The sequence below is a fragment of the Echiichthys vipera genome (assembly GCF_963691815.1).
Source record: "Echiichthys vipera genome assembly, chromosome: 8".
Lineage (NCBI taxonomy): Eukaryota > Metazoa > Chordata > Actinopteri > Perciformes > Trachinidae > Echiichthys > Echiichthys vipera.
In genome coordinates this window covers 21,249,237-21,264,685 of record NC_139833.1, presented here as the reverse complement: position 1 = coordinate 21,264,685, position 15,449 = coordinate 21,249,237, and the positions used below count along the sequence as shown (strand labels likewise).

Here is a 15,449-nt window from a genome sequence, read left to right as displayed (position 1 = left end):
AAAAAAATATCCAAATATAATATAAACAAAATATATAAAGGATCTGTATCGCTCCACCAGAATTGTATCCCTGGCAAATGAGAGGGGTTTAAAACCATTTCCTATAATGTTCCCTGGAAATAACTTTATGAGTCTTATTATTACAGGAAACATAGAGGCAACGTTCAGTTATTCCAGTAAGTTTTTAATTAATTGATTAAATAATAAGAAATGAATTGCCAGATTTATCAATACTGAAAATAATAGTCAGCAGAAGACATGCCCCTTTGAAATTAAAATAAATAAGTCCTTAAATAAATGTGAGGCAATACATATTGAAATGAGGGAACATAGTCAAGAAATAAAGAAAACTATAAGCTAAAATAAAACTGACTATGTGAGATAATTCCGCCCCATTCATTTGAATATATACTTTTTTAGAATAAGGAATTCCATTGCTAGGCAACCGCCGTGTTCCTTGTTAACTTCCCTGTCAGCGGATGTCATTCACATACACTGCAACAGGAAATAAACTAGGACTGATTTGGGAAGTTTATGTTTACGTCTTTGAGGGGGTCTATAAGAAATGGAAATTGAAATAGAGGGAAATAAATGTGACGTTAAAAGAAATTAAGGACATTAACGTTCCCTGAAATAAATAGATGTGAAATTATTAAATAAAAGTACCTAAAAAAGGGAAATATGTATATATAATTTAAACAGATACAGACATATTCATCTACTAATTTATTTAAGGACTTATTAATTATTTGTTTATTTATTTAATGTTATAGTCCGAATGATTCCCTTCTTTGGCAGCAGCAGCACCGCGGTGCATTCTGGTCACGTACAGTGACGTACGATGACGTACGATGCTCTTGCCTGTCCTCTTGTTTGCTAGCAGCAGATACTCTTTGCCATAGACATATATTTAGCTAGTAGCTTCACCATGTTAACCTGGATAACAGTGTGTTTTAAGACTAAAACACAGTTCAAGGTGTTGGTCGAGGAGAGTCAGTATTCAGCGGAAGGTAACTGACGTGTGTCCCTCGTGTCTGTGTTTACTGTCACGGATTTTAAATGGATAATGAACTTAGAGCACATGTGCCTGATACTAGCAGCTGAGAGCAGCTAGCATAACATGCAGAGCTGTTGTCAACACTGAAGAAAGTTAGCTTGACTACTCAGTGTGTCTAACAGGAGGCTGCATTCACCAATATTTGCTCGCTCTGTAACTATCATGTACCTGCGGATCCGGACTGTCTCGTCTCCAAAACACACAGCTGGAGGGCTCTGAGGAGTCCCCAACCAGATGACCCAGGGATTATACACACCTTGACACCTGTATGCTTCTTTCTTTGCCTCTCTTTCCTCTGCTCCTGTGGGTTTCCTGACCTCCTAGCTGCAGCAGTTTCTCTGTGGAGATGAAGCTACACAGGCTGCTGCTGTCCAGCTATATGGACTGTACCATGTATCTGCCATCAAAGTGCCTCTTCGGCTCTGTTTTGAGATCTTTTTCCTCAACAATGGCTGAGACTCGAACCCTGATCCAATATAGTGCTCCTACAGGACTCTACCCACTGAAGTACACTGTTCCACCTGGAAATAGAAAGCTGGGATTGTACAGAAGGAGTTTCAGCGGTATTGGTACAAATGCACTAGGCAGTCAAACCCCGTTGAGGTGTCCGCTCAGAAGATCTCAGTGTGCTGCAGGGAGTAAGGAGAAGCTGCTACAGAGAGGTGCTACGTGGCCTGGTAAGATACTGAGTATACATGCTGACAGCAGGTGATCTCTGTTTCCACAGCAGAATTTATATTCTTGAGATGTTTGAAGTCAGGGCTGGGCAATATTGTCAGAATGTTTTATCCAGATACAGCTCATTTCATATCTCGATAACTATATATATCAGGATATAGCATGTTTTCTGGTAATTCAATAAATGCATAGTATATAAGAAACAACCACATGATGGTACCTATTTATGTTTACTCTTGGAATTCAATATTTGACAAATCTAAAATATTTACTAATAACTTTAGTAGAAAAATGAGCATTATTCAAATTATGTAAATATTTCCGTAACGCATTGCGATGGGTATGATATTGAAAAATATTTACGATAGATGTTTTCATATCGTTAATGTCATATAGCCCAGCCCTACAGTATGTTAACTAGTGGGTAGTATGACCAAATATTCGTATCACTATTTTTTTAAATTGTGGTGGTTTCACACTTATCATGTTTTTTTGTTTTTATTTTGCATGACTTCTACATGGTCTTCATATAGGTTTATAGTGTCTTACTCTACTGTCAGGAGAAAAAAGGACAAGAGAACTAAACTTTAGTTTCTGATTTGCTCACGTTGGTTACGTTCTAAAGCACAAGTAAATAACCATCAAACACTCTATAGATGATGTACTGTGGAGACAGACACTCGTAGTTTCATTTTTCTTGTATGCATTTCATTCATTACTTCCATTGTGCAGCAGTTCATGTTGTTGCAGTTAGAAAACCCAAGGTTTTTTTTTCCCAACATGTTTCTAAAATGAAACTAGGGATCGACCGATATGGATTTTTTTTAGGGCTGATACTGTTTGTTTTTTTATCAGGCGGATGATTGATACGGACTGCCGATTTTCTTGAGCTGATATTGTCTGGTACATGATAAACGTTAAGACAATATATTCATCATCTCATCTCATCTCATCTTCATCCGCTTATCCGGGGTCGCGTCACGGGGGCAACAGCTTTAGCAAGGGACCCCAAACTTCCCTTTCAAATTAACCAAATTAACCAGCTCTAACTGGGGGATCCCGAGGCGTTCCCAGGCCAGTGTGGAGATATAATCTCTCCACCTAGTCCTGGGTCTTCCCCGAGGCCTCCTCCCAGCTGGAGGTGCCTGGAACACCTCCCTAGGGAGGCGCCAAGGGGGCATCCTTACTAGATGCCCGAACCACCTCAACTGGCTCATTTCAACGCAAAAGGAGCAGCGGCTCTACTCCAAGTTCCTTACGGATGGCTGAACTTCTCAACCTATCTCTAAGGGAGACTCCAGCCACCTTCCTGAGAAAACCCATTTCGGCCGCTTGTACCCACGACATCGTTCTTTCGGTCATGACAATTAATATTCAATTACATATAAAACAGATCTCTCATCATTAAAGCTCTTCTTGGGGGATGAATGCGCTATGATATCACTGCGATGGAAAGGGAAATCTGCCCCGCTCCAAGTAGGGAGAGAGGGAGAGAAACACACATGCGTCCAAACCTCCGGCCAGGTAGTCACTAAATGAAACTCCTACAACACTACGGAACCACCACACAACGTCAGCATTAGTTAATCCTATGACCAGTGTTCGTAACAGCTACCATTTGAATACATATAACCACAATGGCAGCCGTTTTATAGATGAGGCCTTCGACATTCCTGCTTAGCTATACTTTCAAGCAAAACACAAATAGAGCATGCATTTGGTATCCTTATTTCCATAATATTGTATGGCAATAGTTCAGCTCAATTAAACTGTTAAAAGATGCTTTGAAAGTTTAAAACTTACTGTTGTCTTCAAGAGCAGGCTTCCAGCACTCTATTAGTGGGGGAGGGGCTATGCATGGTCTGCAAGTGAACTGCAGCATCTCCAGCAACACAGTGATGCCTGCAGACGCCTGTCTGTGAATAATGCTGGAAAAAACTGTAGGCGAACGCAGCAGCGTGTATTGGCCAATGTCGATACACATAAAAAACACAAATGTTGGTCGAGAATATCGGCCGGCCGATGTATCGGTCTATCACTAGATGAAACGTATCACCAGCAGGCCTCGTCCCGTCATGTTGCTTTCTTATATGTCAAATAATCTGCATAATCTTCACAGGCCTGTAGACTTTGGGGGAAACACAGAAAACGGTGGGTTGAAGGAACCTTTCTCTTCTTTGAAAAGTTGTTGTTTTCACTATAAGTTCCAGTGACTTTGGGTCGTAATGCGGCTCACAAAGAAGGTATTTCTTTACATGTGGTTTAACTTTGTGTTTTCTTTGAACAGTGTCTTTTATCCGCCACAGAGTGACAGAAGCTTCCAGTGTGACTCCAACTTTTGTAGTGGTAAGAGATGCAGGGCAAAAAAACATTTCAGTGGTTCCTGAACAGTAGTAATTAAAACTAAGTCTTTTAAAACATAATGTTAAGATGCTTTCGGAGAAACTGATGCAGACTGTTGGATTTAAATAGAAATACATTAAAACTATTGTTAGTTTTAATAACTGTGATTGATAGAGGCAGGTGGTCAATTTCTTGTTTATTTATTTCACAGATGAATTTCGACCAGGAGGGAAATGTGACATCATTTGGTAAGTGTAAAACTACAGTCTATGGTTTTAAATTTCTACCTGTGATAAGACAACTCACCCGAGAGTGAAGGCATCATTTTCAACAGGGGACTATACTCTTTAATCCTTGCCATGCACACTTGGACATATAGTACTCTGCTGCTCATCACTTGTGGTGTGACTGTATCTTATTGATTGTTAGCTCCCTCACTCCCTCACTATGATTGTTTTTTGTGAAAGAGGATGCAGAAGACATGTTATCACCTGTTATGAAGTCTAAAATATGAAGTATGCTGTAATATTCTAACACTTTCATTCTGCTCCTCTTATTCCTGTTTCTCTTCCAGAGAAGAAGAAAACAGAGCTTTGCCAGGAGCTCAGTCTTCAGGCCAGAGACCTTCGCTTTCAGCACAGTACCAGCATCATAGCTAGAAACAACTGTATCATCATACGGATGGAGGTATGCACTCTCTCCAACTAACACGTTTTGCGATTGACAAGACATCTCAACCAAATGTGGATCATCTTTGATCTGGCTTTTGATTAGGAAACATTTTACCACCATAAGTCCAAGCCAAATTATTGTAAATAACACATTCCTTTCATGGCCACCAAAATGATATATAATAGTTCTGCATGACACTTAAACATCACAATTTATTTAAGGTTGAAAGTTATTTCCTAACCTATTTCCTTACAATAATCAAACAAATGTATAGATTTGGAACAAGAAAACATTCAAACTGAATATCTCGTGAACTAAAAATCAATGCATGAAGTGGACTCCAAAGTCAGGGACACCTTTCATCACACAATCCTCCCACTGCTGGTTGATGCCTCCTACAGTCCACGAGGACATTCCTTAGCCACCACAGCCGACTGTCCTCCAGAGGGCGTGCTGGAGACAGTGTAGTGGAGGACGCAAAAGTTATCCTGGCTTATCATTTTACACAGTGCAGTAGTTTCTCCTGGTTGATGCATATCTTCTTTGCTCTCCACTATTGTCACCGTGAGGTATCCACACTCTTGATCACACCTGATGATGAGTGAGAAAAAGCTGTCAGTTCAAGACAGAAACAAAAGCTCTCCACAGGATTTCTAAACTGTTAGTGCATCTTTTCTTCATATGACAAACTGAGTATAGTTATTGTAAAATCACATTGTGTTGGTCATTTAAAGAGTTCCTTTCTTAAAAGGCCCTGTGTGTAACATTTTATATGTATTTATCATTATTTATTGGCAGTGGGTGGACTGATTGACTTCTATGTAACATGTTTGGGGGCAGATTTTCCCGTAAACTCCAAAGCTCGCCTATAGCAAACAGTGATGGCTAAATAGAGGCCGCTTACGTCAACAAACGACCAGAGTCCACACATGCTGTTCTTCTGTTATACATTCTGCAGCAGTGGAGATGGACCTAAGGTCGGTGACCCTATCGGAGGTAACTGAGGTAACTAGTTTGCTCCTTTGGCAGGGAGTCAGACTTGTGGAGGTCCAAGATCAGACCCCAGGACACTTATTGAATGGGGGATGAGCGTCAAATACTACTTTCCTGCATTCATGCAAATATAAAAATCTAATAATATGACTCCAAGCAACCTATTGTATTACTTAATTCTCAAATTCTCTGACTATTTTCACAGTCTCCCTAATAATCTGTTGTTGTTGACGGACTGAGATTTCTGCCTTTTTAGTTTTTACTTGCGAATGTAAAAGGAGACCCTCAAAACTGGTTGTTCTTTCCTTTTTTTTTTAGGTTGCTTTGGAGGTTGGCCCCTACATTACCAGAGGCTCTGTGTCTATAAGTTGCGTTTTTAGCGGTTCATCAAAATGAAAGTCCTCTGCTACTTTCCTGTTTTTATTGGGTGGGACAAATGCATACGCTCTAAATTTTTGATTTCTTAACTTTGATTTAGAGCATATGCATATAACCATGATCCTAACACACCTTATTAAAAGAAACCAGTTCTCACCTGTCCTTCTTCGCTCCCATACCGAACGCACGACACTCCACACACTCCATATGCTGCTGACACCTGCCCTGACAGGTCGGGCAGTTCTCACAGGTCGTGCCAGTGTACGGTGGCTCACATTTACATGCTCCACACTGGCACATCCCTCTACCGTTACACAGCTGCTGGTTCTTTGCCATACAGGAAGCAGTTTCCATGGAGCAGCTGCAGTCATCACCGATCCAGTTGCTATCACAAACGCACTGTCCACATTCGCACGTTCCATGACCTCCACATATTCTGTTGGATAAAAAATGTAGTCTTTTTAACTTGAATCTGTTAATGTAGTTAAGTAGAAGTGAATTGGAAGACAATACAGCATGGCTAATTCATCATCACATTTTATTTTATTTAACCTTTATGTAACCAGGCGTAAAACACTTATTGAGATTAAGAATCTCTTTGTCCTGGCCTAGACCGGCAACAGCACAAGGCAATTTCAACTGGTGGGCCCGTCGTTGACCGATGGCCGCTGTCGGCTCGGTGGGTGAGGGTCTTTGAACAAGTCAATAAAAAGGCATGCACAATGTTGCTTGTTGTCTAAAGATTCAATATAATCATTAACTACTATTTTCTACCTGTTGTTGTTGTGTGGACAGTCAAAGTTGCTGCATTCGCAGAATAGTCCGCTGTATCTTTCTTTCGGGTTTTCCCGCCTCCCACATTCACACAGTCCCTCCACGCATGTCCCCCTACTGCTGCACAAAGGGGCTGTCGGCCCTGAGCGACAGTCGTCTTCATTTAGTGAAAATAAAGAATCAACATCCCTCTGGCACTGTTGTCCAATGTAAGGCTCGTAGCATTCACAGCGGCCACACACATGAGCCCCCTGGCTGCTGCAGCTGGGGCTGTTTTCCTCGCGGTTTCTCGTGCAGTCACACTGACCTGGGGAAACACATTTATTTTAGTTTTTGCGAAAGCTGTTTGTAACATTATAGAAGACACATGTTTTTAGCAGCACCTACAGATAATTAATTTCATCTCATTGTCCAATATGGGGATTGTCTGATGCTCATGGGCAGATTATGAGTCTCTTTGTAGTTGTTATGTCTCTCTATGGGGTCCTTTATTCACTTTATGTGGTTGTTTTGCCCCTTATTGTAGTTATATTTTGTCATTTTCCATCTCTTAGTGTTCATTTTTTCTCTCCTTGTGAGTTTTTTTTGTTTTTCGTATATTGACGGTAGCATTCTGAAATTACACTCACACTGCAACGTTATCTCTAGCTTCACACTCTGTGAAAAACCTCTGGGTGTAATGTGGACAGGCCAGGGTCCGGTCCTGTTCTGCCTTTGGTTTGAGTCGTCACTCTCACTGGGACACTGGGATGCCTCAACATTCACCTAGAGAAAGGAGACTTTATTATTACAATAACTTGTATTTCCTTATCAGTGATTTCCTAACAGCTTAATGTTGTTACCTCTAGGACCAGAGGGTTTCCATTCATGATGCTACTGAATGTGATGTTGACTCCAGCTGGCACAGGGCTGGTGTCCATGGTCAGCTCTGTGACAGGCTGGTCTGTAGGCATGGTAATAGTGAGAGGGAAGAACTGACTCACACCCGGCCTCAGATGGAGGGACAATTCCTGAGGCTGGAGGAACAGGGCTTTGGCATTTGCTGGCTCGGTACTCCTGAAGAAAAGCAATACCTCAGAATGACACTGTTATCTAGCACCAGTCATATCATTTTCGGGAAATTCGATGTATGTCTTTTTTGCGTTCCCTGTTAGTGATTTAAGCTGATAAGATATGTTATCTTATAGAGTTGCCTAGTGTAAAGAGTTTTGGAGTGGACCTTTTATTTAGAACACTTACCTGCTCTCATTCCTAAGAACCTGCATCCTACCCTGAGGGTCATACATGTAACGTTTATGACAGCCTGCTCTCCTCAGCCCCTTTAGAGTATCACAGCGGACTTTAGCGCGAGGGGAGGTGCACCAAGCACAGCCCGGGCCGGACTGGATGCACTCGTCACATTTGGGGGCAAACAGGAGACACGTTTGTTCTTCCGCCCAGCTGGGGCACAACAGAGCCAGCAGCAGGCACAGAGCGAGCAGCTTCACACTCATCCTGCAGTGACAATAAAGTAGTGGGATGTGCTTTAAAGTATCATCAATAAATAAATAAGTAAAAGGAAATACAGTATACAACTTTTACTAACTTAACTTACTGAAATGTGTCTTTTTGTGTTTTTATATCTCTTTCTTTAGTGACAAATGAAATATTTTCTTATTTTGTGAAGACCAATGAACAGGGTCAGAAAAAGTGTTGTCCAAATAACTTGAATATTGCCATAACGGCCGCTGGCTTGCAACATTGTGATAGAAACGATTTAGAAAAATATATTCAATAGACATTTTTATATCATTTTGACAATACGAATCGTCCTTCTATATGGAAGAAGGACTTTATCTCAACATATCACGATATCTGCTAGTTAGGTTCGGTTAGTTTATGTTAATCACTCAGAACTGTAAAGTTTGATTCTAAAACAAAACTTCAGTTTTCAAATTATTTTCCCTGAGGTATTCCAGATGACATGAAAAAACAGATTGAGAGCCATACTGGTACTTTACCTGGATGACTGAAAGCTCTCCGTGTTATTGCTGCGTATCGGAGTTCTTTACCCTTCACACTGTGATACACTGACGAGCCTCAGTCATATATTGACTGGGTGTTAATGCTGCTGGAGACCCAGGATGCAGAGTCTGGTCAGCTGATTGCTGCAGCTGTTTTGGGTGTATGTGTAGCAGCTCTCTTACTGCAAATATTTACATATCAGAGTCCACGATTTGGACTATGTTCAAAAATCTAGTTCTGCAGATTGAACACAGACACAGTCACATAACATATCATGTGATAAAACTTATACTTATAAAAAAAACCTTGCATCATTTGCTACAAAACAAGTTATTTCAATCTTGGAGTACATGTTTCAGTATTTTCTAAAGAGGCTCCCCTCCCCCTCTTCATCTCCCTATTTCTCCACAGTATTTGAAAGCAATCGTGACTCCAGAGTCGCTGTTGGTGTTGGATTTTCGTGGTTTTGGATTAGAGCGTTGGTTGGTTCTGGAGCTGGCCGCTCAGCTAGCATCACAGTCACACTCTCTGCCCTTTGAGTTCAGAGCACTGGAGGCCATCCTGCAGCACAAGGTGAGACAGGTTACATAGAGTGTGTGTGTGTGTTTTACGCATGTTCTACCCTAAATAAAACCTGCCTGTAAATTGAGGACATACATGAGGCTCTGTTCCAAGATAAGCTGACACATGCTTGTGCGTATATATATATATGTCTTTGCATTGATAGGTAAACACTCTACAAGCTCGGCTGACTGATGTCGAACCAGTAATGTTGGACACATTGGAGTCCCTGGTGGATCCTAAAGTTCTTTCCGCTGATAGAACTAAACTACATATACTGCTGCAGAACAGCAAGAGGTAAAGCACACAACCAGATACAGTTAAATAGTTTGTAAATGCTCTAATAATAAAAGGGTAGATAGCATCACGATTGCAAGGCTTTTCTAAATTATGGACAGGATGCAAAATTAACTTTTTGGTCTGCCAATGTCTGGCAAGCGGAAAAAATGTACCAGCCAAAATATTTTTATATAAAACATACACAGTCCAACAAGTTCATATTTGTTGAGTACCTACTGCAATGATGTAGCTCATTGTGTTGGCACTGCTGTAAAGAAACAGATTTCTCCACACCCTCTTCTCTGTGAAGCTCCACTATACACTGCAGAGTTTATTTTAATCATAGTGGTAGATTGTGGAAAGCCAGTAATAGAATATAAATATAAATATGGACCCAAACTTCCCTTTCCCGACCACATTAACCAGCTCTAACTGGGGGATCCCGAGGCGTTCCCAGGCCAGTGTGGAGAAATAATCTCTCCACCTAGTCCTGGTTCTTCCCCGAGGCCTCCTCCCAGCTGACCCAATCAGTCATCGGCCCTTAACGTTGTCCCGCCACGTTCAGCTGTTCTTTAACACTTTTCTCATCCTTGGATCAAATAACTGTGGCATCAATTAGGCAGCGTTAGACCTAAACATTCACATACTGTAGTTGGTTCTGTTTGTCTCACTCAGTTTCCCTCCTGACTCTTGTACCTCTGACAGCTTATCAGAGCTGGAGACGGACATTAAAGTCTTTAAAGACACCTTGCTGAAGATTTTGGATGAAGACGAGATCATTGAAGAACTCTGTCTGACCAAGTGGACGGACCCGAGAGTTTTGTAAGTTTTACATGCACTCACATACACTTACATGAATGCTAAAGGTGGTTCTCTTCAAAGGTTGTGAATTTTTTAGAGAGTTTTAGGACAGCAATAAGAAAATGTTCTTACATGAGGTATATTATGGATTTATGGATACAATCTTTAAAGATTCCTTTGTCACACTCACATTTATTGTCCGGTTATTTAAGACACTAAAGCTATTTCATGTGTTTTGAGGAATTAGAAATGTCAACATTTGCCTTTTTTGTTGTGCAGAGAAACACAGTTGTAGTTTTTTATTTTTATGAATAAATTACATTTAATTCAATTTTATTTATAGTGCCAAATCATAACAAAAGTTATCTCAGGACACTTTACAGACTAGGTATAGACCACACTTTATGACTTATTTATGATTTACATAGAATGAAAAGAATACGTTTTTCAAAAATATGTAGAGCAGTTCCAAAATATCGATTGCTCTGGTTTCTACCAGCATTTTTTTGTTATTTGTGTATGAACATATTTCTGTCTGTCTGTCTGCCTTTGTAGTGAGGAAAGCAGTTTGGGTATTGACCACGCTGAAGAGATGGAACTGTTATTGGAGAATTACTTTATGCAGGTAGTGTTTCTTTCGTTTATAAATATAACATAATGCAATTGTTAAACTCCTGATAAGGCATGCTCAACAATGAACTTATGTAACTTAATTTCGACATTTTGAACCTAACTTTCACACTTACTCGCACCTTTTATTTTGCCATTTAACCCGTCCTCTTGTTTTGCTTGTTTTTTTTATCAAAATCACTGGCACACAATTTTTATGTCATCTCCATGTAATGAACTGTGAGTGTGTTGAGTGTTCAAACAGTGACTTAACTGCTTTATCCAGGCTGAAGAGCTGGGGAACAAGACCAGAGAGCTTAAAGGGCTGATCGACGACTCAGAGAGTGTCATCTTTATCAACCTGGACAGGTACACAAAGTACAGTACAGGGTACGGAAAGTATTCAGACCCTCTTAAATCTTTCACTCTTTGTTCATTTGCAGCCATTTGCTGCAATTTCCTTATTTCCTCAAGTACCCCATTTTGACAGAAAAACACAGAACTGTAGTATTATTTGCAAATTTAAAAAAATTTAAAAACTGAAACATCACATGGCCATAAGTATTCACACCCTTTGCTCAGGTGCTGTCCATTTATTCTGATCATCATTGAGATGGTTCTAAACCTTTATTGGAGTCCAGCTGTGTTTAATTAAATTGACTGGACTAGGAAAGGCCCACACCTGTCTATATAAGACCTTACAGCTCACAGTGCATGCCAGTGCAAAATAAATCATCAGGTGGAATGAACTGCCGAAAGAGCTCAGAGACAGAACTGTGGCAAGGCACAGATCAGGCCAAGGTTACAAAATAATTTCTGCTGCACAGTGGACTCCATTATCCTTTAATGGAAGAAGTTTGGGACGACCAGAACTCTTCCTAGAGTTTGGCCTTAATTCTAAGTGGTATGTGTGGAGAAAACCAGGCACCTCTCCATCACCTGCCCAATACAATCCCAACAGTGAAGCCTGGTGGTGGCAACATCATGCTGTGGGGGAGGTTTTTTCAGCTGCAGGGACAGGATGGTTGGAATTGAAGGTAAGATGAATGTGGCCAAGTACGGAGATATCCTGGAAGAACTGGGGAGAAGGTTCACCATCCAACAAGACAATGACCCTGAGCAAACGGCTAAAACTACAAAGGCTAAGGAACAACTCCCTGACTGTTCTTGAACAGCCCCGCCAGAGCCCTGACTTAAACTTAGTTGAGCGTCTCTGGAGAGACATGAAAATGGCATCTACGATCACCATCCAACCTGACAGAACTGGAGAGGATCTGCAAGGAGGAATGGCAGAGGACCCCCCCAAAAAACTTGAATCGTTCCCAAGAAGACTCATGGCTGTATTAGCTCAAAAGGATGCTTCTACCCAATACTGAGCAAAATGTCTGAATACTTATGGCCATGTGATCTTTCAATTTTTGTTCTGGCTCTTTGTTTTTGGCTGCAAAATAACAAATTGTGAAACATTTAAGGGGGTCTGAATACTTTATACACATACACACACACACACACACATAGTCTGGGTACACAGTATGTGTTTTTTATATACAGCATGTTATTTCTTGCTGTAATCATTCCTCATGTTTATACTGCTTTCAATGTAAGATCCGGGAAAAAATATACAGTCCTCATATTGTGTCAACTACGTACAGACTGAGACAGACTAGAGATGGTGAACCTATCCTTTAAGCTGACCCATAAAAGACATTTTAATGAAAGAAAAAATGTTCTGTCTGTTTTATTCCAGCCATCGTAATGTGATGATGCGCCTGAATCTACAGCTGGCGATGGGTTCCTTCTCCCTTTCCTTATTCGGTCTGATAGGGGTGGCCTTTGGAATGAATTTGACGTCGTCCTTTGAAGAGGTGAGGCAGCTTCCTGCTAAATAATTAGATAACAACTGGGGCAGATGCGTAACACTCTGTGTAGATTCACAACTAAAACGGTGTGCACAAAGACAGTAATATGCATGCACATTCTTTGTCAGATTTATAAAGCTGAGTGTACGCTTGGTTCTGTTTCATAAATCGCAATCATTGTCTGCATAAATCCAGTCAAAGTCAAGTGAAATCAGTTTGTAAAGCACATTTAAAACAACCCAAAAGATCAGCCAGATCAGGGGAATTCAAACACTATTGACTAAAAGTACGCTTTGGGTCTTGACTAAAAAGGAGTCGATGCAGAGGGCACTTTTATATGGGGGGGAGGGGTGTTGTTCCCTAGCCAAAGGCGTGGTCATTCCCTGAGCTCAAGTTTCTTACGTTACATTACATTTAGCTAAAGCTCTTGTCTGCTTTTGTTTCCCATGTTTCTGAGTGTATTCGTTCATGTCGGTCCATACTTGTGTTTATGCACACTGTATCTTTTGTATGTTTGTGGCCATGTGTACTCACACTGCTTGTGTTTATCCCCAGGACCCTCGTGTGTTCTGGCTGGTAACAGGCTTCATGTTCTTGGGCAGCGGGCTGATATGGAGACGACTGCTGTCATTTCTGGGACGACATCTAGAGCCTTCTCTTGTAATGAACACACACACACACAAACACTGTAATGTCAGATGATAGAGTGGTAAAGTAATTTCATGTCTGCTGTCTGTAATTCAGATCCCTCAAGTCTGGAAGAGAAATCTGAAAGCATCAGATGTAAAGACAGGAGTCAGATGATGATCATCCTTCGCTCAGTAAAATACCACAGACCTCCTACTGACTCTGCAGCTTTACAGACCATTCTTTTACCACCCTGGACTGCCTGAATTCTGCCTAAAGACTGGAAATGTTCATTCACTAACACACCTCATTGTTTTATTCTCCTTCATACAGCAGAGGTAGAGACTGCATCCAAATGTCTGGAGACTCCAATGTGTTGTGTGTGCCTTTGTGTCCCCGTCATTATATTTCTCATTCTATGCTGGGGTTATTTCAGATACTTGATTAGATGTCTTCATGTCTAATCATATCATGTGTTTGGATAAGAACATGCAGGCAGAGTAGTGCTCTGTCATCAGTGATAGTAGAGCGATGTGTGGGGGAGTGGATAACAGCCCGACTAATACATGCACTATTATGTTCCCTCGTTTCAAGGGTGAAAAAAAGAGTGTTTAAAAGGATTAAAATCTTATTTTTTAAATTAATGTGAACCAAATTAATGTGTGAAGTCTATTGTGAAGCTTCATAGAGTGATTTCCTCTGTGCTAACTGTGTAAGTAGGATTTTTTTCGTTGTTGGTTATGGCGTACAACAGTGTAACATCAGTTAGACAATAAAGACTTCCAGAAACATTCACTGCTATAAAAAACAAGCATTTATCAAATGTGATGTCAACATATAATTGATTAATAGGGGTAACACACAGGCAGAGATGGAGGCTTGGAGTCGCACCTAAGTCGCCCACACACAGTGACTTGGGACTATTCAGACTTGAGATTTGGGACTTGTGACCCATCTTTATTTTATTTTTAGGCGTCAAGCAGCGCAGCTCACAGCTGACTCTTACTTATTTTTCCAAAATTGTTTGTGCATCAAAAATCAGACAAGGGCTGGGCTACCTCAGCAATAATTACTTGGAAATTTAAATGGAAATTGCCATTTTGTTTTGATATTGTGTCATTTTGTCACTGTCTTAATTTGACATTTGCCTCAAAGCTATAGAATAATTGAGGAACATACAAGAGTAAGGGCTGTTCTTAACATAGTCCTGTTCCTATTAACAATAATGCTCAATTAAAAACATAAGAGTAAATAAACCTTTTAGCAGAGGAAAGCTTTCTCATTCTTGCCATGCCTCCACATACACATTGACAGCCCATGCCTTACAGCAGTGAGTTTCCGAGTCTCCCCTAGAGGGCGCCAAATATATCAAAGGGATCTTGAGAAGATGGACAGGACAGGGAAGCAGAAAAAAACATTTTTCAAATTTTGCTGTCACATGCCAGACATGAAACAGGTGTAAAGGAATCACCATTAGATTTACCTTCATTTTCAGTCCAAAATGTTGGAAAGCACTGCCTTATAGTACTGAGTATTTTCAAACCAGGCCAAATCCTTCACCGTTTGACTGTTGTATCCCTGTATTATATTTAATGCTTATTAAAAAAAAAAAATCAACATTCTTCTTGGAATATGTCATGTTTTTTTAACACTGGAGCTAATTTGACTTGTCTGACATTGAACAACAACAACAAAAAGACAACAAATGTTTACATCACAGCGTTTAGGTGTCAAAAAACATTTCTCATTACTGGGTTAGACTCCGACCTGCAGCCCTTTGCTGCAGGTCATCCCCTCTCTCCCCGTTGCCTGTC

General features: G+C 40.6%; 1 protein-coding gene across 2 annotated transcripts; it reads left to right on the top strand.

Annotated features, from left to right (window-relative positions):
* Positions 1-965: 965 nt before the first annotated feature.
* On the top strand, positions 966-14,426 carry mrs2 (magnesium transporter MRS2). Of its 2 annotated transcripts, none has more exons than XM_083918264.1 (12): positions 966-1,734; positions 4,023-4,081; positions 4,290-4,326; positions 4,653-4,765; positions 9,311-9,472; positions 9,627-9,757; positions 10,445-10,561; positions 11,096-11,165; positions 11,436-11,518; positions 12,897-13,014; positions 13,564-13,668; positions 13,753-14,426. In XM_083918264.1, exons 1-12 carry the CDS (start codon positions 1,404-1,406, stop codon positions 13,810-13,812), a joined length of 1,386 nt encoding a protein of 461 aa, XP_083774390.1. In that variant the 5' UTR covers positions 966-1,403; the 3' UTR covers positions 13,813-14,426. The 2 variants fall into 2 exon arrangements, with proteins under 2 accessions (XP_083774390.1, XP_083774389.1); XM_083918263.1 differs by having other exon boundaries at positions 11,436-11,539.
* The last annotated feature ends 1,023 nt before the right edge of the window (positions 14,427-15,449 follow it).

Bases quoted from the DNA above. Each gene is read 5' to 3' on its own strand.
- mrs2 (XM_083918263.1), top strand. From the start codon at position 1,404: ATGAAGCTACACAGGCTGCTGCTGTCCAGCTATATGGACTGTACCATG. The intron at 4,082-4,289 runs GTAAGAGATGCA...TTTATTTCACAG, and splicing joins TGACTCCAACTTTTGTAGTG to ATGAATTTCGACCAGGAGGG. The intron at 13,015-13,563 runs GTGAGGCAGCTT...GTTTATCCCCAG, and splicing joins TGACGTCGTCCTTTGAAGAG to GACCCTCGTGTGTTCTGGCT.